This window comes from Callithrix jacchus, chromosome 6, assembly GCF_049354715.1.
Source record: "Callithrix jacchus isolate 240 chromosome 6, calJac240_pri, whole genome shotgun sequence".
NCBI lineage: Eukaryota > Metazoa > Chordata > Mammalia > Primates > Cebidae > Callithrix > Callithrix jacchus.
The window spans coordinates 117,133,153-117,156,196 of record NC_133507.1 but is presented as its reverse complement, the minus strand read 5'-3'; the positions used below and the strand labels follow the sequence as shown (position 1 = coordinate 117,156,196).

Sequence of the window (23,044 nt, the reverse complement as noted above, 5' to 3'; positions counted from 1 at the left end):
AAGAAGCCTCTGGATGCTCAGGCAGAGCTTTACAAGAACTCTGGATCTTTGGGTTAAGGGTGTGGGCCTCAAAATTGCAGGCCCAGACATTCTCTTTTTTAAATTCATCCGATATTGATCAGGGACTGATGCTAAATAGACTCGGGTTAATTGATATTAACTGAGACTCTTTATTCATCTATAGCGGGAAATGTGCCTGGTTTGAGCTGCATCAGGTGCTTTATTTTCTACAAACCCTTCACATCCCCTTTGCCTTTATCATGCACAGTCCTTTCTTAGTATTTTCTTCTGGCTCTGTGTCAGAATTGTGTTGTGGTTATTCCACGCCTATGAAGTTTTGTCTTCAGAACTCTCCTGCCTACTATTCTTCAGGAGCTCTGCCCATGAATGACGTGATGCCTTTCCTAGCTGTTGGTCTCTGGCTTCACCTTCTCCTTCTGTTTTCTTGGGTTGACAGTTTGTTACAGGCACATCCAGTATTCCCTACGAAGGATTTGCTTCTCTCCGAGGGAGTAATGGCCCAAGAAGATTCTGTGTGGAGAAATGGGGGAAAATCACTGCTCTTCCCAGGTAAAATATAAAATAACATTTCTTTACTGTCACAATGTTTGGGGGAGACATTCATTTATGTATATATTAATTAATTGATTACTGCTTTTATGCTATAAGTTTGGGAGAGTGGAAAAAGCTTTTAGAATGAAGTTCTCCCTGATAACTTTTCTAAATGAAAGGGAAAAGAAGATCTCTCTGGTCACAGTTAAAATACATGCATCCATGTCTTAAAATGCAAAACACAACAAAAGCAAAGCATTTGTTAGCATCAGTAAAGCAACATTGGTTATCATGTTTGCAGCTTATGATTGTGGCTCTACTCTAGGTGTTTCCAGAAGCTTGAGTTTTAACTTTATAACTATTTGGAATTCCTTCATTAAAAATTATCATTTTAGTTTCTAAAGAATATTAAATAATGTCGATGTGCTCTAGATCTCTTTAGCCTGTATCATACATGTCTTAATTCCATGTTCTCTGCATTGTATTCTCATTCATAGTAAGATCACATATTTTCTCAAGGTAGAAAAAAATGCTTTGCTGTTGCTGCTAATAGAAGCAAAAGAACGGATCCTTTTGCAGTTCATAAGTGTGATAATTGGGTGTTCATGCAAATACGTGAGATATTGCCACCCTCAAACCTTATTATGACATCTGCACATTACCCATCTGACATGACAAAGAAAAGCAAGGACTAGTAAGGTAGTATTTGTGAAGACAAAAAGCGTTTGAGATTGAATGGAAAAAACTGGAGGTGGAGCAACAGAAAAAAGAGCAGATGAACAAAAGAGGAGTGAAGGAAAATTTGTTTTAGAATTCTTTTGTCCAATTAGTAGTAATACTGTAGCATTTTTAAGGTAAAAAGGACATGAAATTGCCTCTAACTTTACTAATAATACAAATACAACTATACTCTAGAGAGATTAAATGATGCTAGGTATCCCAAGCTGTTAGCCTAAGTTTAAGTATAGATGATTTTGAGAAACCTGTTTAATTGGTGATATTTGTGATATTATACAAGGTGATATTAGGTACGCAAGTGATATTAGGTATCCCAGATGTCATCTGTTTCTTTTAAGTACAAGCAACTGAGCCATCTGTTATCAAGGCTTTCTTCGAATTAGCAATTGAAAGATACCAGTTCTTAAGAACTGTATAGTCAGCATCAACAGATGAGAAAAGTGGGTGCTGAAAATACAAATGGAGAGGACGATAAATAACAACCCCTCAAGGGCTTGCCTGAGCCTCCTTGGAGGCCCCGCATCATTGCAGTCTATGAATAGGCACTGCATCCAGACACCTAAGTATTACTTGGCACATTTGATTTCCACATCTGGGAGACTGGGATTTCATTATCTGAAGAACTAGTTTATTTTATTTATGCTTAGATAATGAGTTTTCTTCCCTTCAACACATAAATTAGCAGATTTAGACTATCTGAATAAGGCTTTTTACTCTTCTGAGAAACTCTTTAAGAATATGTGTTGAAGAAGAAAAGGGCAGATTAATGGTCACCTTTTTGTTGAAATCTATTTCTGTCAAGCCTTTAAGGTATATGGAGTAAAGTGTAACAGTAAGCAGGTATGTCAGCTGTTCATATTTAATCACTGTGATTTTCACCAAACCCAGTGGGCAGAGACAGGTAATTTGATATAGACTTGCTTTACCTTCAGAGAGACCTGGGCTCAGTGCCACCTCTGTTAACTTACTTGCAGTGGGGTCTTGGTGAAGTTGCATGATCTTTCTGAGTCTCTGTTTCCTCATCTACCTTGTGATTTTGAAAGTCTGAGGCTTATCTGAAATCATTTATGAAAAACACTTAATACTGTCTCTGGCCATCAGTAAGCATTTAGTCAGTGATAGCTGCCATTGTGATTTCTGTCCCCATCATTTGTAATACATATCGGGCAGGAGATTTGCATATTAGATAGAGGGCAGGGGTAAGAGTTAGAAGACCTATGTTCTAGTCTCACCTCTGCCACCAGCTAACTTTGGGACCTTAAAGATCAATTCATCTTTGAGCCTTGGTTTTCTCATCCATAACAGGCCAGGAGGAGGTGGTATATTAGGTTGGGTTGAGTAAGATGTAACACCGAAGAGTTGCTGAAGAGTCTTGAGGGTGAGGATGGATTTGCATTTCTACTTCCCCCGGAGCTCCAGGAAGTTCATGTGCTAACTCATTGTAAATGGTGGTGTTCTTCATCCTTGTTGCATACGCACAGTTGGGTAACAGACACGGTGCTTTCTTCCTCTCTTCACTATGACCTAAGGTTGCTTCTACATTCCTAGTTTTACCCAGGTTATAAAACAGCACAGATAAAGATGGTCTGAGGTACATTGAGCAAGCAGCCTCTTTTCATACCCTCTCTGTAACAAGTGCCATCTTTTGGGGTCTGATAAGGAAAAAGAGTTACTTGGCTTTTCTGCTTCAGAGTTGCAGCCACTTTATGTAACCCAGCTAACACGCATGAGCACAGATCTAAGCCCGATGACACAACAGTTACATCATCCTAGGCAAGACCCTCAATCCATCCCTCTAAGGTAGGAGTAACAATGTTCAGAGTATTTTTGACAATTGTAAGATAATGTATATGAAAGTCTTAGGAATACTGTGTTTACTTTGTTCTTTTTTGACTTTTTATCCTGAGTCTTTAGTAAGCCACAGTACTAAACTATTAGTTTAACTATTAACATTGGCTCCACAATGTTAATTTAGTTATTAACATTGGCTCTACAAAATAAAAAAGCACATTTGGAGGGAAAAAAATGAAAAGAACTTCATTGCATGACAGTATGGTTATATGAGAAGCAACTTCTTCACTGACACAACATTGTCATCACCCTTAATGAAATGTGGGGCATTACTTAGGTGTAAAAAAAGATCTGTAAAATTGGTTCTGGTCTAAAGAGATTCTTTTATATTATCGAGTCCATTTCTCCTACCATCAGAACAGATACACTGAAGTCATTTTTCTGCTATTTGTTGATAGGTATAAGTTGCATAGCTGAAGAGCTGGTCTGTCTCAGGCTAGTCAGTCCTAGTGTATTTCTTTTTCCCATGGGTGAAATGATGTTTAACATTTAAATTGTGACATTGCACAGAAAATAACAGATGCTGGTAAGGTTGCAGAGAAAAGTGAATGCTTATACACTATTGCTGGCAGTATAAATTATTTCCACCAGTGTGGAAGACAGTGTGGCAATTCCTCAAAGGCCTAAAAACAGAAATACCATTTGACCCAGCAATCTGATTACTGGGCATATACCCAAGGGAATATAAATCATTCTATTATAAGACACACGCATGTGCATCTTTATTGCAGCTCTACTCATAATAGCAAAGACACAGAATCAACCTAAATGTCCATTAATGGTAGACTGGATAAAGAAAATATGGTACATATACACCATGGAATACCATGCAGCCATAAAAAAGAATGAGATCATGCCCTTTGCAGGAATACGGATTGAGCTGGAGGCCATTATCCTTAGCAAACTAACACAGGAACAGAAAACTAAATACTTCATCTTCTCACTTATAAGTGGGAACTCAATGATGAGAACACAAGGACACATAGAGGGGAATAACACTCACCTGGGCCTAATGGAGGGTGGAAAGTTGGAGAACGGAGAGGACCAGTAAAAATAACTAATGGGTACTAGGCTTAATACCTGGGTGACAAATAATCTTTAAAACAAACCCCCATCACACAAGTTTACTATATAACAAACCTGCATATGTACCCTTGAACTTAAAATAAAAAAATGTTACACTGTACACACTGGGAGAAAAATGGATAGATGTCCTTCTTAAAAAATTACGTGGTTCATGCCTGTAATCCCCGGACTTTGGGAGGCCAAGGTGGGCAGATTGCTGAAAGTAGGAGTTTGAGACCAACCTGGCTAACATGGTGAAACCCTATCTCTACTAAAAATACAAAAATTACCCAGCATGGTGGCACATGCCTGTAGTCCCAGCTACTCAGGAGACAGGAGAATTGCTTGAACCTAGGAGGCAGAGGTGGCAACAGTGAGCCGAGATCGTGACACTGTACTCCAGCCTGGGCAACAGAGCAAGACTTGCATCTCCAAAAAAAAAAAAAAAAAGAATCCTCTAAAAAATCTGGCATCATCTTGTGTTGGACATGGGAGTTTCTACCCTGGGAGTCAGAGGGGCTATAAAGGATGAGGGCAGTCCTGGCAACCAGAGCAATGAGGGAGAAAATCTTAGTCTTTCTAGACAAGGATAATGGAGGGCCTTTCAATTTTCAATCAGGCAAATGTGAGTCTCATTCTTTTCTCAGATTTCCTACTCTCACTTTGCGGTAGCAGTGGATAGTGCTGCTCACAGTGTGAGCCAAGGAGTATATAAAAGTATGTATGATTGTCTCTGAAGCCAGTGCAAGTTGAATCCATGGTTCTTTTTATCCTTGTGGTTATAAAATGACTAGAGATCCAGATGATAAATGATGATGTAGACAGAAGGGTGTCTCCATGGAGACTCCTGAGCACATGACTACACTTCCTCTGTTTCGCGGTTGGTGGTTAGCTCTGTATTTTGCATTTCTGTAGAAGACTTCATACCCCTGGTGCTCTGATAGACTTTATGAAAAGAGAATAAATTCACTTCATGGCCGTTGCTCTCAAACAGTCCAAAAAATGGGCTGCTAAGATGCCAGCCTGGAAACTGCAGAGCAGTCCTCTCTCCTGCCATGGTATGAGTTTCTGTGTTCATCCCCCAGGCTCTTGCCAAGTTGGGTGATGGGACGGAGGACTTGAGAGCTGCAATTGCCATGGGGGTGTGGTGGTTTTTGCCAGAGGGAAAGGCATTAATTTTTTTAAATGGCTGTGTCTGGAGATTATTATGAATGAAATGCTAACTGAAATTAAGAAATAAAATGTAAGAGTTAATTATGAAATAGATGTTTTATGGAGACAGTTAATCTAATGGAATACAACTTTAAAAGATAAAATTATTTTTTAAAGACATGACAACTTTTTTGTTTTTCAAATTCTGCTTTTTGGTGGGGCACGGTAGCTCACGCCAGTAATCCCAGCACTTTGGGTGACTGAGGCAGGCAGATCACTTAAGATCAGGAGTTTGAGACCACCCTAGCCAATATGGTGAAACTCCATCTCTAAAAAATACAAAAATTAGCCAGGCATGGTGGTGTGTACCTGTTATCCCAGCTGCCCAGGAGGCTGAGGCAGGAGAATTGCTTGAACCCAGGAGGCAGAGGTTGCAGTGAGCCGAGATTGCACCACTGCACTCCAGCCTGGGCAACAGAGCAAAACTCCATCTCAAAAAAAAAAAATTTATAGAAAAAATTTTTCAAAAAAATTGCTAAGAAATATAGGTATATATTAAACATATATTCGAATACCTACATATGTATCAATCCAAAGTCCACTATTAGCTAGGCATGGTGATGCATGTTTGTAGTTCCAGGTGCAAGGCTGAGGCTTGAGCGTGGGGATTTGAGTCCAACCTAGGCAACATAGAGATCCCATCTCTGAAGAAAAAAACAGTTAACTACTAAGATAAGCTCTGTTAACATGTTAGAGTATGTAGTTTTACTCATTTCTTCAGATACACACACATATATACACACACATTTTAAAACAACATTCTGTTTATCACACAGAACATCTTTCCATGTCATTAAATGTTGCTCTATAATGTCATCAATAATTCAGTTTTCCCTCCTCTATTATAGAGAGCATGGTCTACTGTCAAAGTGAATTATCAGCCAGTATATATGAAAATAACCAAGTCCTGAAATAGAATGTCACTTTCCTCAATTAAAAGAAAACCCATCAGAACAAGAGATGAGCACTGGAAGGACCCTTTGGGGCCATCTCCTGTCTGTCTTTGCCTTGAGCTGTCCCTCTGTGGTTTCCCTAATTCCCTACCGCCTGCTGATCAGCTGAGATGGCTTCTGGTGTGGGAGAGAATTGACAGAAGATTCTCATATAGTAGTCTGTTCTGTAGTTTAACCTCTGATCCAAGAACTTCTTCAACTCCTTTCCCTTCTGGCCTCCCACTCAGTTCTATATAACTATATTTTAAATTTTCACTTTATTCTGCAATCGAATCTGCATGTACTAACAAAAACATGCCAGAGTTAACCCATCACATCACTATTTTAAAGATCCTTAAATGCTGGCCAGGCACAGTGGCTCATGCCTGTAATCCCAGCACTTTAGGAGGTGGATTGCCTGAGGTCAGGAGTTTGAGACCAACCTGACCAACATAGTGAAAACACGTCTCTATTAAAAATCCAAAAAAAAAAAAAAAAAGATTCTTAAATGTGAAATACCTTTTGAATTGGTCTTTACTTTTGGAGGTGAGTAAATTTATCATAAAAACAGATTGTATTTAAAAAGGGACTCTTCTGTAATTAATGTAAAAAGTCAAGCTATTGAAAGAATTTATGACTTTAATAGAATGAGATAATCATTCCACTTGCATTCCATCAGTCTTGTTGCTGCTGACAACAGAGGACAGGATAGTCCAAGTCAAACCTGCTAAAGGTCCTTGAAAGCTGTTTCACAAGTCAGATTTTAAAGTGTCTATTTGTGAGTGACAGACATTGCAACAGTTAAAGAATACTTACCCCCTTTTCCTTGCCCTCAAGAGCAAAAACCAGTTTGGGCTCATTTCTTGCCACCAGCCTAGTCCATGACACCATCCCCCCCGACCTGGACTACTGCAGCAGACTGCTGGCTAAATGCCTTCCTTCTCCTACACCCTGCCATTCATTCATTCTGCACTCAACCACTGGGATCTGCACACATCTCAAGGTCACCTCCTTCCCTTGCCTACACCCTCCAGTGGCTTAGAATAAAATCCAGACTCCTTCCCAAGGACTTCCTGTGGAGCCCTGGTCTGCTTCCCCCTGCAACCTCAATACATACCTTCTCCCCCTTCCCAAGACAGCCACCAGCCTCCTTCTGTCTACTCCTCAAATGTGCCAAACTCAATTATGTTTCAAGGCTCAGGGACTTGCTGCCTAGAACACTTTTCTGCTGGTCCTTCATGTGGCTGGCTCTTTCTTGTCCCCAGGACTCAGGTTAGAGGCAATCTCCTGAGAAAGGCCCACCAGGCTTCTGTCCCTAGTGTACCTGTCACTCTGTCACCCCTTACTTCCTTCAGACTTAACCCAATTCAGTCATCACATTCAGTTATTGATTATCTATTCTGCTCCTCTGGAATATAACCCTGTGAAAACAAGGAACTTAACTGAATTAAACATGGCTTTGCTCCTGGCACTGAGCCCAGTGCCTAGCACATGTACTCCATAAATACTATTTTTAGTGAATTTGTAAACTTGAGGGATAACTTCAGACCACTCCAGACAAGAAATTCCAAAATCATAATCCAAACTTTCATAACTCTATCCATATCTGAAAAGTTGGGATACAAATTAGCATTTACCTTACAAAATTGTTTTGAAGATTAAATTAGATAACACATGCAAAGTGCTTAGAATAAGGCCTAACACATCATTCAATAAATTTAGCCATTATTACTATTCTTCCCAATATCCAGCCTTCAGGGCTGGCTGGATACTTTACAATCTTAGGTGTGTGTGGCACACAGTCTTTAGTGTGCCACATTCACTCAGGGTATTTATATTTTGTTTGGACTTACAAGAGTTTCCATTCCTGGAACTGCCCTTACTGAACTTTGTTCTATTGAGCTTAAATTCTTACATTTGAAAAGTATGTACTCTTCATCTTTCCCCAGAGGCATTCACAGGTAAAGAAGGTACCTGCTCAGGATGCATAGTTTGAAGAGTTTCTTCCGCTAGTTACCCCAGATACAAGAATTCTCACTCCAGGAACATTCTACTTTGTGGAATTTACAGATCCAAGTGCACTTTAACCAAAGTGACCTAATGAGACTTTGGAATAAGTCTCATTTAATTAGAGAATAATTCCCCTCGCCAGGCTGTAGACACTCATCATGCCTTTACTAAATGCTGAACTTTGTGGGAGATATACATTGACCTTAAAACACAGGGAGAGAAGCAGTGGATACTTACATGAACAGATAACCAACATCATTGGTCCTCAGATGGCATATGACAAATGAGTAGTTGGGGTAGCAAGTACCATAGAATTTCTTTCCATGAATTCACCTTTACCGAACACCTGGTGAAGGTTAGGGTCTTGTGCTGTTCTGCCATAAGTTACACACATATTTGTGTCCTAGTCTTAACAGGAATTCCTGCTCTAAACCTTATGGCCTAAGAAGGTATTCATGAGGATATTAGATAAATTATGAATATTTTTAAAATCCTAACAAGTTATACCATTAGTTGTGTTAATAAAGCTACCCAGGATAACAAAACTATTATAACTGGATTCCTTTCATGGAATTCTATCACTGTTTGATTGGTAACTTTGGATTTCTCATACCGATTTCAAGCCCTTGAATTCACCCTCTGTCCCACTACCCATTTCCTATATTCCCTGCCTTATTTAAAGATACCTCTGCCAACCTACTATTCTCCCTTTCATCAGTGAAATAACTAGAAAAAGTCTTTGCATGAACACACCTGGCTTCCTGATGTGACCCTGCCTCCCCATCTGGCCTCAGGTCCAGCCTTGGCTCCTGTCCCTTAGGCACTTGCACCTCTCAGGTTTCCTGATGATGCAATGCTTTCTCATGCTTCCGGGCCATCTGCTGGGAACATCCTTCTCCTTGTTGTTGATTCAGAAAAACCCTGCACACCTACAAATCTTTCAAGCCTTAACACAAGTAGTGTCCTCTCTGAACCTTCCTTGGCTCTGCTGAGCAGACTTGTAACTCATTGTATTATTAATTGTTTGTATACAGGGCCATTAACAGCCCATCTTTGGGACTTAGGAAACAAAGTTGTCTCCTAGGCTTCTGGAGAAATGCAGCCCGCAGCTAGGGCTCACGGTTTGGCGAGCAGAGCCAAAGGAAAGCTGGATTTCAGTTCCTGCTTGCCCCAGAGCACAGGCACAGGCTACACAAATTTTAGAGGGTCTATTTGCCTGTACATTTTCTTGCCACAGTGTAAACTCCTTGAGGACAGAAACCAGACTTTTCATCCTCATCTCTCAGGGGACAGCTGAATGCCTGGCATGGAGTATGTGCTTAGTAAGTATTCATTCAGTGGGAGTGAAGGAATAAATGAAATATAATGCAAATTGGAAAATTAAATACATTCACACACAGAGAGAGAAATACATTAATCAATGAACCAATCTATGGAAATGGAAATGAAATTGATACTTTTGGCTCACTGGATTTGTCTATCTGTAGGGACTTGTCTATCTGTAGGGAAAAAGAGACAGTAAGCGTGTGACCTCCCAATTAGCATTTTTGAAGAATCCAGAAAGCACCAAGAGGTCTATTAAGTCAGACCAGATGTCTGGGGAATTTTTAAATCTTCTTAATATTGATGCCAGCATGATTTCCCAAAGATGGGTTCAGACCTGCTCTCCTTGAGTGGTTCTGGCTGCATAGATTAAAATGAGGTAAAGCCATTATAGCTTTAGTGTGGCTGGCTTTGAAAGATTTGAAAAATGTTCTTTTATTGAGACCGGATAGCTGGATGCACTTTTGCTGCCAATATCAACACAGTCCAAGGGCCCTCCTGTTATTTTCTGCTAGAGTTTTCTTAGGACATGGAATGGGGTGGGGGTGGGGGTGTGAAAAGCCTTAGAGGATTATGTGTTGCTGGCCTTTTTGTTTTTTTTTCTGGTCTTGACTCATACAGTAAGTTGAAGGTAAATATTGGGCAATTTATTTAACCACACTATTCCTCAATTTCCTTATTAGCAATGCTGTCTTGTTTATAAGGAGTTGTGAAATTTTTGCAAACACATAAAACGCTGGTGCAAATATCCAGTGTAGCTATCATATCACCAATCCATTTGATGTCTCTCCAACAGTGGAGATCACCTGCATCAAACTCACTTGGCATGTTTGTTAAAATGCACATTCCCCCAGACCCACCCTAAACCTTCTGAATTAAAAGCTCAAGGGGTGTAACCAAAATTTTCCATTGTAAAACAAGCTCCTGGATTGATTTTGATACATTCTAAAGTATCCTTTTGAGTATTTGCTTTCTGTTAAGCCTGAGATTGAACAAGATAGTATGATCACCTAAAAATCCCCTGGTATTTTTCAGGGTTTTCTGGATTGACCCAATCTCAGCCACTTTTCCCAGAGCTACTGCATACTGTGATTGAATTATTCATTTAAAAAATATCTGAAGCTTTATTTTGCCAGTCCTTTTCCTCAAAATGTCAATAATCTGGTAGGATGGTGAGGACTAATAGTTCATAGTCAGAGGTAGGATAAAATTAGTACTCAGGCTTCCAAAAGTAAAAGAACAAAGCCAGTGAGCATTAACCTCCCTGCTTTCAGTTTAATGTTGGACTTCCCCTAGGAGACCCAGGATTGAGGTCCTATTCTTGATCTGGCCACTGACTCAGCTTTAACTTTGGAAAAACCATTGACTCTTTCCACACAGTTTCCCCCTCTACAATATATGCTTTCTCCATCATCACGAAATATTTTTCAGAGGAGCTTTTCGTTTATTAGGAGGAAAGTTGTGTTATGGTAACCATATATTATGCAACCAGATGTAATTTATGAAGCAGCAACAGCCTTAGATTATGGATTGGTAATGGTGAGTATGTCTTATGACTGAAGAGGAACAAAAAAAGGTTTTCTAGTCCTTCCCTTTGTGTTGAGAACTCAAAAGAGTATTCAGGCTTGTGGATTTATGGAATAAGCTACTAGAGTGCCTGCAAAAGTACTACAGAAATGGCAAAGAGACATTCAAAGTTCTGGTTTCTCTACTCAGAAACCTGGGAGAATGGAAGAACTGCTGCCTACTTCTAGCTTTGTTTCACCACCTGCTCTTGATAGATTATTCTACTGTATCACACTTAACATCCCTTTTGCCACCTTTTCTTGAACTGTTTCACTACCTCGAGATCTGTTACTAGTTCTACTGATGCAAAACAAATCACCACAAATTTAGCAACGTATGTAAAACAACACACATTTGTTTTATTTATTTATTTATTTTTAATTTTTATTTTTTTGAGACGGAGTTTTGCTCTTGTTACCCAGGCTGGAGTGCAATGGCATGATCTCGGCTCACTGCAACCTCCGCCTCCTGGGTTCAGGCAATTCTCCTGCCTCAGCCTCCTAAGTAGCTGGGATTACAGGCATGCGCCACCGTGCCCAGCTATTTTTTGTATTCTTAGTAGAGACGGGGTTTCACCATGTTGACCAGGATGGTCTCGATCTCTTGACCTCGTGATCCACCCGCCTCGGCCTCCCAAAGTGCTGGGATTACAGGCTTGAGCCACTGCGCCTGGCCCTAACAACACACATTTATGATCTCACTATCTCACTGTTTCCATGGGGTGGAGTCCAGGCACAGCTTATCTGGGTCTTCTGCCGCTGGTCTCACAAGGCCGAAATCAAGGTGTCAGTGGGACTGCATTCTCATATGGAGGACCAACTAGGGAAGAATCTGCTTTCAAACTCCCTCGGGTTGTTGGCAGCATTCATTCCTTGCAGTGGTAGAATTCATGGTAGCTTGCTTCTTCAAATCCAACAATGGTGGGAATCTCTCTTGATTTCAATAAGAAATCTTAAGACTTTAAAAGATAAATGGACTTCATACCCATTAGGATAGTTATTATGAAAATAAAAGAAAAAAAAACAAGAAATAAGTGTTGGTGAGCCTGTAGAGAAATTGGAACTCTTGTGCACTGTTGATGGAAGTGTAAAATGTTGCAGCCTCTATGAAAAACAATATGATGTTGCACTTCTGTGTGTATCCCTCAAAAAATTGAAAAGAGAGACTTAAACAGATAATTGTACATTCATGTTCATATGAGCATTATTTATAACAGCCAGATGGTAGGAAAAAAACTACTGTTCATCAATGAGTGAATGGATAAAGAAAATGTGGTGCATACATACAATAGAACATGATTCAGCCTTAAAAAGGAAGGAAATTCTAACCCATGCTACCACATGAACCTTAAAAATATTATGCTAAGTGAAATAAGCCAGTCACAAAGGATAAATATTTTAAGATTCTACATATATGAGGTATGTAGAGTAGTGACATTCGTAGAGACACAAAGTCGAATGGTGGTTTCCAGGGGCTCAGGGGAGAGGAAATGGGAATTACTATGTAATGGATATAGAGTTTCAGTTTTGCAAGATGCAAGAGTTCTGGAGATGGATAGTGATGATGGCTGCAGAATAATATAGGTGTATTAATGGCATGGTACTATGCACTTAAATATAGTTAAAATGGCAAATGTTATATTATTTATATTTTATCACAATAAAAATATTGAAAAGATAATCAGGCAAGAGAGATGAACAGAAGAGCATGTAGATCACAAAACAGGAAATGTAAAAAGCAAGAGGACATGGGGGAAGGATGCTCAACTTTAATGGTAACCAAAGAAGTGAAAATTTTGAAATAGCATTGTGGTACCATCTTTTAGTCTAATAGGATGATAAATGTTATTTGTGTAACATACAAAGTTTGGCATATAATTATATTCAAAACATATTTCATTTCTCTGCTTCTTCCTCCCCTACCCCTGGAACAGAGATGAGATAAATCTTTATTTAATATTTTTATTCCAATGTTTCACAGAAGGTAGATTGTAAACCACTCCTAGGACTCTATTTTAGTATACAAGTTTAATTTTTTTTTAAGTAAAACCTTTTCTTCTGGCCCAATTTGGGTTCCAGTCTAAGGATATCAAACACAATTCTGAGATGCTTATTGTATCAAAAAAGGGTTTGGTTTGCCTGCAAAGATTCATTAGATAATTTCCACCATTATATCCCAGAGTTTATAGTACTAGGAATAGGTGAGTTGGTACTCTGTCTATATCCTAAAACTGATACAGCTTGAGTATCCCTAGTCCAAACATTTAAAATCAGAAATGCTCCAAAATCCAAAACTTTTGAGTGCCAACATGATGCCACAAGTAGAAAATTTCACACCTGACCTCATGTGACAGGGTGCAGTCAAAAACACAGTCAAGGCCTGGCGCGGTGGCTCACGCCTGTAATCCCAGCACTTTGGGAGGCCGAGGCAGGTGGATCACGAGGTCAATAGATCGAGACCATCCTGGTCAACATGGTGAAACCCCGTCTCTACTAAAAATACAAAAAATTAGCTGGGCATGGTGGCACATGCCTGTAATCCCAGCTACTCAGGGGGCTGAGGCGGGAGAATTGCCTGAACCCAGGAGGCAGAGGTTGCAGTGAGCTGAGATTGTGCCACTACACTCTAGCCTGGGAAACAATAGCGAAACTCCGTCTCAAAAAAAAAACACAGTCAAAACTTTGTTTCATGAACCAAATTATGTAAATATTGTATAAAATTACCTTTAGTCTGTGTATACAGTGTGTATATGAAACACAAATGAATTTCATGTTTAGACTTGGTTCCTATTCCCCAAGATACCTCATTATACATATGCAAATATTCCAAATACCAAAGAAATCTGAAGTCCAAAGCACTTCTGGTGCCAAGCATTTGGGATGAGGAATACTCAACCTGTATTCTTACAATATAGCAGATCCCCTTCACATTCCTGTTTCTAAAAAGCCATGTGGCCACACACCTACTTTATTATCCCTTTATTATCTCATCGTTGTCATGGGTCATTACTATTTGTGGCAATTTACTGAAGGCAATTAGAGTCAATATTGTTGATAGTAATGAAATGTAGCTAACAATACATCCATTATTAATTGGTCAAACACTATGAGCCAGTCATTCTATTAAGCACCTTTCTGTTATTTCACTTAATCCTCACATCCTTCTGAGACGAGTTATATAACCATCCTTTCAAAGGTGAGAAACAGAGGCTCAGAGTTTTAATAACTCACTTCGAATCACACGCTTGTTGGTAGAGTTAGAATTCAAATCCAAGTCTGTCTAACTGCAAATCTCTGGTCTCCCATTATACTGAATCAGGAATATTAATTATATTTATTTCATAAGGAAAAGGGATTTATCAGAATTAAAATGTAAACATGACTTTGTAGAAACAGCTTGTTAATAATCATAGGTCCTAAAATTGTATATTAATTCAGGAGCATTTTTTATAGTCAAAGTTATGTAGGTCCTGCAAACAAGCTGTTGTACATTCAGAATAGAATGCTTCCTATTTCATGTCAGAAGTGCAGATTTGCTTCCTGATAAGATGTCCTATTTGGAGACTGTCTATTTTTTATTGTGATTCAGGTGCAAATAACAGGAAAACATATTTTTTTCCTATCTTGGCAAAAGAGGTATTTCTAAAAAAGAATGCTCAATGTAATGATTTAAATTGCTTTTTGTTTTGTTAATGTGAATTGGCAAAAAGCAAATTTTAGCACAAGATTCAAAGAAGTAACAATGGTCTACTGACTAAAATTCCAGCCAGGGAATTTCCCAAGACTCTAAGCCATGAGGTGAGCCCTCAGAGACACTGACTGCTCTTCCCTGTCCAAGAAAATGAAAAAATGCAGAACTGAAGAGTATTGAAGAGACAGCCAGGCATATATATTTTTTTTTTTTGAGATGGAATGTAGCACTGTCACCCAGGCTATAGTGCAGTGGTGGGATCTCGGCTCACTGCAATCTCTGCCTCCTGGGGTCAAGCCATTCTCCTGCCTCTGCCTCTCGAGTAGCTGGAGTCCCACTACAGGCATGCACCACCACACCCAGCTAATTTTTTTTCATATCTTTAGTAGAGATGGGGTTTCACCATGTTGGCCAGGATGGTCTTGATCTCCTGACCTCATGATCCACCTGCCTCAGCCTCCCAAAGTGCTGGGATTATAGACGTGAGCCACCATGCCCAACCCAGCCAGGCATATTTCAACTCAAAATGAACTACTTTGCAAGGCCTTATATACATATATTTTTTAAAAAAAAAAAGTCTAGCATCAAAAGAGAAACAAAAAACCAAACTTGTCTTTGTAACCCTTAGACCACTCAATAAATGGTCATTTATATGTAATATACCTTTTAAGTGGTGCTGAAATGTAAAGAAGATATATTTTTAAATAACCTTTTTTTTTAAGAGAAATTCAGTTCTTAATTCTTAAGGTCAAAATGTTTTCAAAGATTTTTCAAAAGGAGTGTAAAAATTGGCAACAAATAAATTTGAATGGGAAAGACAATCATACTCTCTCTCTCTCTCTTTCTCTCTCTCTCATTTCACTCCATCTGTTCTAAACTACATGCTGTTTCTTGTGTTTTCAGAGCACATACATGTTTTAACCGTCTGGATCTGCCCCCCTACCCATCCTTTTCCATGCTTTATGAAAAACTGTTGACAGCAGTTGAAGAGACCAGTACTTTTGGACTTGAGTGACCTGGAAGCAGAATTCCCATCTCTGTGGATAGGCAGTTTCAGAAGCTGCCTTCTAGAAGAATGACTGAACATTGGAAGTTTCAAGAGGATGCTTTCTTTCGGATAAAGCTGCGTGCTGTTTTTTTTCCAGGAACAAGTGCTCTGTCACATTTGGGGACTGGAGATGAGTCCTCTTGGAAGGATTTGGGTGAGCTTGATGCCCAGGGAACAACCCAACCGTCTTTCAATCAACAGTTCTTGCCTGCCAAACTTTTTCCATTTGTTATGTTCCAAGACAAAGGTGAACCCGTACATGATCAGCTCCATGGTAATTTTTAGGGACTCAGGAGAATCTAGAAACTTTGAAACGTGGTTCAAGCCAAACTGGCAGCACTTGGCCCAATCTCCAAATTAGTGCAAGTTAAATAATATAATAAAAGTAAAATATTTCCTGAAAGTACATTCATTTAAGCCCTAAGTTATAACAGAATATTCATTTTTTGCATATGAGTGCCTGCATGGTGTGCACCATAGGTTTCCGCTTTCATGGGACATGAGTGAAAACGAAACCAAGTCAATATGAGGTAACTTTACAGATTTGCAATAAGATGGTCTCTGACAATGTATATGCAAGTGGTATGTGTGTAATTATGGCTAAAGACAAACCATTATTCAATGAATTACTAATGACAGATTTTATGCTTTATAATGCATGAAAACAATTTTAAAATAACTAGCAGTTAATCACAGCATATCAGGAAAAAGTACACAGTGAGTTCTGTTTATTTTTTGTAGGTTCATTCTGTTTCTGTTCTTTAGGATGTATATAAGAACCTACCTATCATACTGTATGCATCACTCGTTCCATTTTCATGTTCCATGCATACTCGGGCATCATGCTACTATGTATCCTTTTAAGCACTCTCAAGGAAACAAAAGGGCCTTTTATTTTTATAAAGGTAAAAAAAAAATCCCCCAAATATTTTGCACTGAATGTACCAAAGTTGAAGGGACATTATAATATGACTAACAGCAACTCCATCACTTGAGAAGTGTAATAGAAAATAGCTTCTAAATCAAACTTCCTTCACAGTGCCGTGTCTACCACTACAAGGACTGTGCATCTAAGTAATACTTTTTTAAGATTCACTTTATGTGATAGTATGATATGCATTTATTTAAAATGCATTAGACTCTCTTCCATCCATCAAATACTTTACAGGATGGCATTTAATACAGATATTTCGTATTTCCCCCACTGCTTTTTATTTGTACAGCATCATTCAACACTAAGCTCAGTTAAGGAGCCATCAGCAACACTGAAGAGATCAGTAATAAGAATTCCATTTTCCCTCATCAGTGAAGACATCACAAATTGAAACTCAGAACTATATTTCTAAGCCTGCATTTTCACTGATGTATAATTTTCTTATTAATATTAAGAAACAATTTTTCTATGGTATCTCCAAAACTGCATGACATCACTAGTCTTACTTCTGCTAATTTTATGAGAAGGTGTCCTTCATTTTAATTGCTTTTGGGGTTACTCCACATCTGTTTATTTCTTGACTAATCAGATTTTCAATAGAGTGAAGTAAAATTGGGGGTAATAAAAGCATTGGATTAAAACATGGTTTGCCAGCCTATGGGTTTACAGACATTGCCCAAACATTTCTTTGAGATCTATATTTATAAGCAGCCATGGAATTCCTATTTATGGGATGTTGGCAATCTTACACTTTACAGAGGTCATATGCATAGTTTTCATAGGTGTTTTGTAAGAACTGGTTGCTCTCCTGTGAGTTAAGCTATGTTTATTATTGGGACCCTCAAGAGGAATACCGCTTATGTTATACTACCCGCACTAAAGGCTTGTACTGCAGTGCGGGGAGATGTTCTGAAAAAAGGTTATAGAAATCTGGAAATAAGAAAGGATGAGCTATCTGTATACTATAATTGGAAGAGAAAAAAAAATTTTGACTGGAAATGTTAGTTTGTACTTATTGATCATGAATACAAGTATATATTTAATTTTGCAAACTCTTTTTACTTGTTTGTATTCTTTTCATTATAAGGAAAAGCAATATAACACACTTTATTTAAAGTCACAAATTTGATGGTATATAAGATGTTTCAGGGCTGGCATTCTCCAAGCAACAGGTAAAGGTGGAATCTTTTCAACCTTCAATACATTCAAAGATCATGTTAGCATTCATTTTGGTTTGAGACATTTAGTTATGCTATTTCATATTATTAGGTAAAAGAAATTTGAAATAAAATGTCTCTCCTTAATTATTTCTAACAAATACATTTCTTTAAGGCATCCAACTTTTTCCCAAATAACAGTTCACTCTAATGTGTGAAGACATTCTTAATTAGTATAATCACCTAGTTGATACTATTACAGATTGGGAATTATCAAAGATGTACTTAGCATATCAGAACACCATGCTAACTTATCGATTATTCTTAGTAAAACAAAACAGCCAATAATAACTATATAGAATATTAAATAACATTTCCACAGAATAAATTAGACTTTCCTATACTCTACAATTAGAAATATCCATAAATATTTTCTTCTGGACTGTGAACCCAGATAACTAGGCTTTATGGTCTTAAGTGATGCCTTTTATACTATAGAAGACACTCTTGATACATCATATAGATGAGAGAACAAGCACACCATTGGCATTCACTCTGTGCCAGTTTGATGTTTGTTTGACGATGGAGCTGCAAGAGTGTAAATCTGCCCATGTAAAGCTCAGCATACAGTTTAGTAGAGTAGACCCCAAGGTTGAATAAAGTATTTAAAATAAAATTTGGTAAGTTCTATAATCAAGGAATGAAGAGAGAGAAGAAAAGAACAGCAATCTGTGAGATTCAGTAATGGCTTCATATATAGATGTTAGTCTGACTAAAATAATGACATCAATGCTGTTTCTACTGGGAACTAATGGCAAGTAATGGTGTCAATACTGGTCAAGTGTCGAAGCCAGGATGCCAAGTACACAACAAGAGTATAAAGTGTATAGGGAGCTGAACTGTGAAGGAGCAACTCAAGGATTTTCAAATGATCAAAGAAATGCCAAAATTAAGTCGGGTCATTTCCCTGTTTTCCATCATCAATTTTACAATGCACCATTGGTTTTCAATGTGAAAAATCCTAATCCCTGAGCCCAAACCACTTCTGGGGTCAAAACATTTTTCTTGTGCACAAAATGAATGGATCTTGGTAAAAGAAGTATGGTCACAATTTTCTAGCATTTAAAAAGGAAAATCTGTTTTACCTGCACAGCAATCAAAAATGGCAAAAATGCATTCAAGTGTCTGACAGTAATGGTAGAATATGGTTGCATCGTGCTGTATAGTTTCAAAGTGCTTTCAGGTACATCATCCATGTTGCTCCTCACACACTTTGTAGGGTACAAGTATCATGTTAACTGGGTTGAGGCTGATTTTCATGGATGGCCTGTGGCATCAGTTTCATTACTTCGTAGTCACAATTCTGTGTTTCATCTTGAGAAATGCAGAGGCTAATATTTGTACCTATATATTCCACTTTCAGTGAGGTTTCCAAGATGCTTCCTCCAAACTCTCACTTTCTTAAACAGACACATTTAAAATGCGACACCTTCTGAAAAGTCCATGAAGAAATTAGTACATTCATGGGAAAAATTTTCCCATAGACCTATTTGCACTTCATAACTTGTCATGAGAAATTTAAAAAACAGAAAGCAAAATTTGATTGCTTTTGATGGATTTTTACAGAATAGTCATTTAATTTTCTCAAAGGTTATTTGGAAACAAGATAATGGAAAACACTAACCAGAAGCTTTATTTTATTTTTTAATTTTTAATAGGGATGGATTAGTAAGCCCTAATAGCTGAGTTCCAGTGATATCCAAGAAGGAACCACTGCAGCTTCTCATTTTCTCCCATCCTCCTCCCATTCATCTAATGACTTTTTCCATCTTTCTACACAAATTTTATTTATGATTTGACCACCTCTAACAAGACAAATATCTTATAATGAATATGGGAGTCTGTTCAATTTTACCTTATTCAGGAAACTCCATAATTATGTGACATGATGCAATGTCATTATTAAGAGATATCTGTAACCCTGCATAATAAAAGCATGCATAGGAAGAATGTGGTCTAATCTCCAAACTGAGTCAGAGTTTGAGGACCTTTTGCATTTTTTTTTTGGATAGTCTGGCTCTGTCACCCCAACCTCCACCTCCCAGGCTCAAGTGATCCTCCCACCTCAGCCTCCTGATTAACTGGGACTACAGGTGTACAGTACCACACCCAGCTAATTTTTGTATTTTTTAGAGAGACAAGGTCTTAGAATGTTGCCCAGGCTGGTCTCAAATTCCTGAACTCAAGTGTCCACCTGCCTTGGCCTCCCAAAGTGCTAGGAATAATTGTAGGTGTGAGCCACAGTGCCTGGGAGGCATTTTTTTGTTTGCTTTTGTTTTTTGTTTGTTCGTTTGTGATAGGTTTGGCTGTCACCCATGCTGGAGTGCAGCGGTGTGATCTTGGCTCACTTCAACCTTTACCTCCCAGGCTCCAGCCAGTCTCCCACCTCGGTCTCCGAGTAGCTGGGACTACAGGCATGCACCACCATGCCCCCCAGTCAATTTTTTTGTATTTTTTATAGAGACAGGATTTTGCCACATTGCCCAGGCTGGTCTCGAACTCCTGAGCTCAAGCAATCCTCCCACTGTGGCCTCCCAAAGTGCAGACATGAGGGATTACATATGTGAGCCAGTGGGGCTTGCTCTCTTTAATCTGCTTTCTGATTTAGTAGATGAGGGACCTTATCTACTCTGGACCTTAGTCATTTATTTCCATCTTGCTGCCATAAGTTTAAATTAATGAGAATGTCACTTTTAGATTCTAATTTTGCCAAACTTAGTTCTTTCCCGTTCATTCGTGTTTTCCAAATTAATTTGTTTGTCTAGCATGGTTACAAAGGAAAGACATTAAAGCTCTCTGAATTGTGGCTCAAGGCCAGCTACTGCCCACTAAAAGGGTGATGAAAATGAAAAAGAGAAAAGAGGAGCCCAGCAGTTGTGCCTCCCTCAAGAATGTAATGCTAATTATTGACCAACTGTCAAGATTCAGAGTGGTAATGGCATTCCAAGGAGCTGGCACGAAGGATGAGAATGTGTGTGCTGGCCTTATCATAGCCATCTGGGCCAGAAGGAGCAAAAGGATGGTTAGGACAGCAGTATAGCTGAGGGAAAGTTAAAACAATGGTGATCTTAGGGCATGCTGGTGCAGGGTGGGAACATACTTCGATTTGGTTTCTGACCGAGAAGAAGAAAGCTATGCTGCCTAATGAAGGCACAGCTTGATCTATTTGATAAATACCCTCATTTTATAACTTCAGTAATTTAACATTTTCTGTATTGCAAAATGGAATTCAGTCCCAAAGTATTAAAGCTAGCCATACCATAATCAGGAGACTCAACAATTAAGCCTGAAATTATGTTGTGGACTTTTTTCATTTAAGAATTAGTGTTATTATTATTGAACATGTATGAAATAAAAGAAAGGGTGCTTTTATTTCATTAAACTTAATTTGTATTTTAGCAGACATTCCTTGACATTAGAATAGCGTTTGAGACATTTTCATGATTTTTGTTAATCTGGAAAGCAAAATCCTAAGAGTGAGGTTGCAAATGCAGACTGAATCAGTGTTTCCAATTCAGGAAATTAATCAAGACCAAAAATACATTTGCTTAGATTTTATCTGCAAAGTCATTTATTTGGCTTTCATAATTGAACAGCTCAGCAAAATAAGATGGCCCTGGTCCTGGTTGTATGGTTTCTGGGGAACACAGGAGAATTAAATGTATGTATGTGATTTTTATGTTTAGTGCCCTTCGGCAGGCGATACCTTTCTATCTGACTTTTAAGATATTACAAGCTGAGGAGTGTGGATAGCTGTGTTTTGTGATTCAGACTGAATCAGCTATTACTGATGCAGGTATGGAACCATCGGCAAACTTCTGGTTACTATCACCTTCTGTAAGAAAGAATGGCTGATGTTCCGGAAATACTTTGGAAGGATTGAACAGGAATGAACATAGAATGGGATGTTCTTTTAGGACCCTAATGCTCTAAAAGATATAATTACAACCTATTTTTCTGTATATGATAGCATAAGTAAAGTTTGGGGCTATTAATATGTTGGAAAGTGCTTAAAATTACACATTTTTATAATAGGGATGCAGGCATTCCAAAATAAATGAATAAAAATACATGCATCTCTCTCGCCTCTTACTGAAAGTATTAACCTAATTTTATAATAATTATTACTTTTTAATATTAAGGCTCTGTAAAAAAAATTATTTCTAAGATTTCAGTAGAACACAGGTGGTGTATTTTTTTAAGCTTTTCATTTCTCTTCACCAACCTCAGTCATTATGTTCACTATTTGGTGTGTCACAGTTAATGGTGGTATTTCAATTTTTGCATTGATTTAAGCTTCGTATTTATTTAATGTGACTTTCAATGGAGAATAATAATGGGAGAGACTTGCTATTAGCATTAAGGTTATATGGCTCTCAATTCACTTTATGCGTAATTTTTTTTTCAAAGTAAATAATGCAGACTGTTGACATCCTAGAAATGGTTTCTGAGTGGTATTATATGGGGCCTAGGACTCTGAACTGGGACTAGTTGTTTATTTTCTGGGAAGTCTGTGTTCTTATTCTCAACTGAACCCCTGACTCTTTTGTTGTATTTTTTATGATTCTGAAATGCTTTGAGGGAAAGATATTTTAATGTGTACAATTTGTTTTATTTTCATACTGATCTCTATTTTTGTTTAAAACCATGTTGCATCATGAAATCACTTAATCCAAAATAAATCTTCTTTAAGAAAATTGATTATGACTTTCCTGTAATACTTTTGGGGAGAGAAAACTCAGAAGGGAGGAGAATAAAAGTAGAAATAAAGATTTCAGGCATTAGTATGCAGCTCTAGAAATATGGGATGTTCCATTTTCATAGTTTCTATAACATTTTGTTTATTTTTATTTATTAATAAAATATTTGTGTATTTTGTTTGGAATCTATTTTGTTTATCCCTACA

The 23,044-nt window shown here is 38.2% G+C and overlaps 1 protein-coding gene, 1 long non-coding RNA gene and 1 other non-coding gene across 6 annotated transcripts in view; 2 read left to right on the top strand and 1 right to left on the bottom strand.

Annotated features, from left to right (window-relative positions):
- The window catches only part of HECW2 (HECT, C2 and WW domain containing E3 ubiquitin protein ligase 2), a 404,347-nt gene extending 381,512 nt beyond the window's left edge, over positions 1 to 22,835 (top strand). For all 4 annotated transcript variants that reach the window (XM_035305193.3, XM_035305191.3, XM_078328066.1 and 1 more), the window contains 2 exons: positions 458 to 570; positions 15,843 to 22,835. In XM_035305193.3, the coding sequence (XP_035161084.2) occupies positions 458 to 570; positions 15,843 to 15,954 (225 nt within the window). In that variant the 3' untranslated portion in view covers positions 15,955 to 22,835. The remainder of the gene's footprint in view (positions 1 to 457; positions 571 to 15,842) is intronic.
- LOC118154633 (uncharacterized) lies at positions 455 to 8,376 on the bottom strand. Its single transcript, XR_004744766.3, has 4 exons — positions 8,266 to 8,376; positions 5,938 to 6,062; positions 2,259 to 2,345; positions 455 to 531 (listed from the first exon to the last, which is right to left on the bottom strand). It is a non-coding gene; the product is annotated as an uncharacterized LOC118154633 (long non-coding RNA).
- Positions 1,120 to 1,224, top strand: LOC118155163 (small nucleolar RNA U13). Its single transcript, XR_004745382.1, has one exon. It is a non-coding gene; the product is annotated as a small nucleolar RNA U13 (small nucleolar RNA).
- Positions 22,836 to 23,044: the final 209 nt, after the last annotated feature.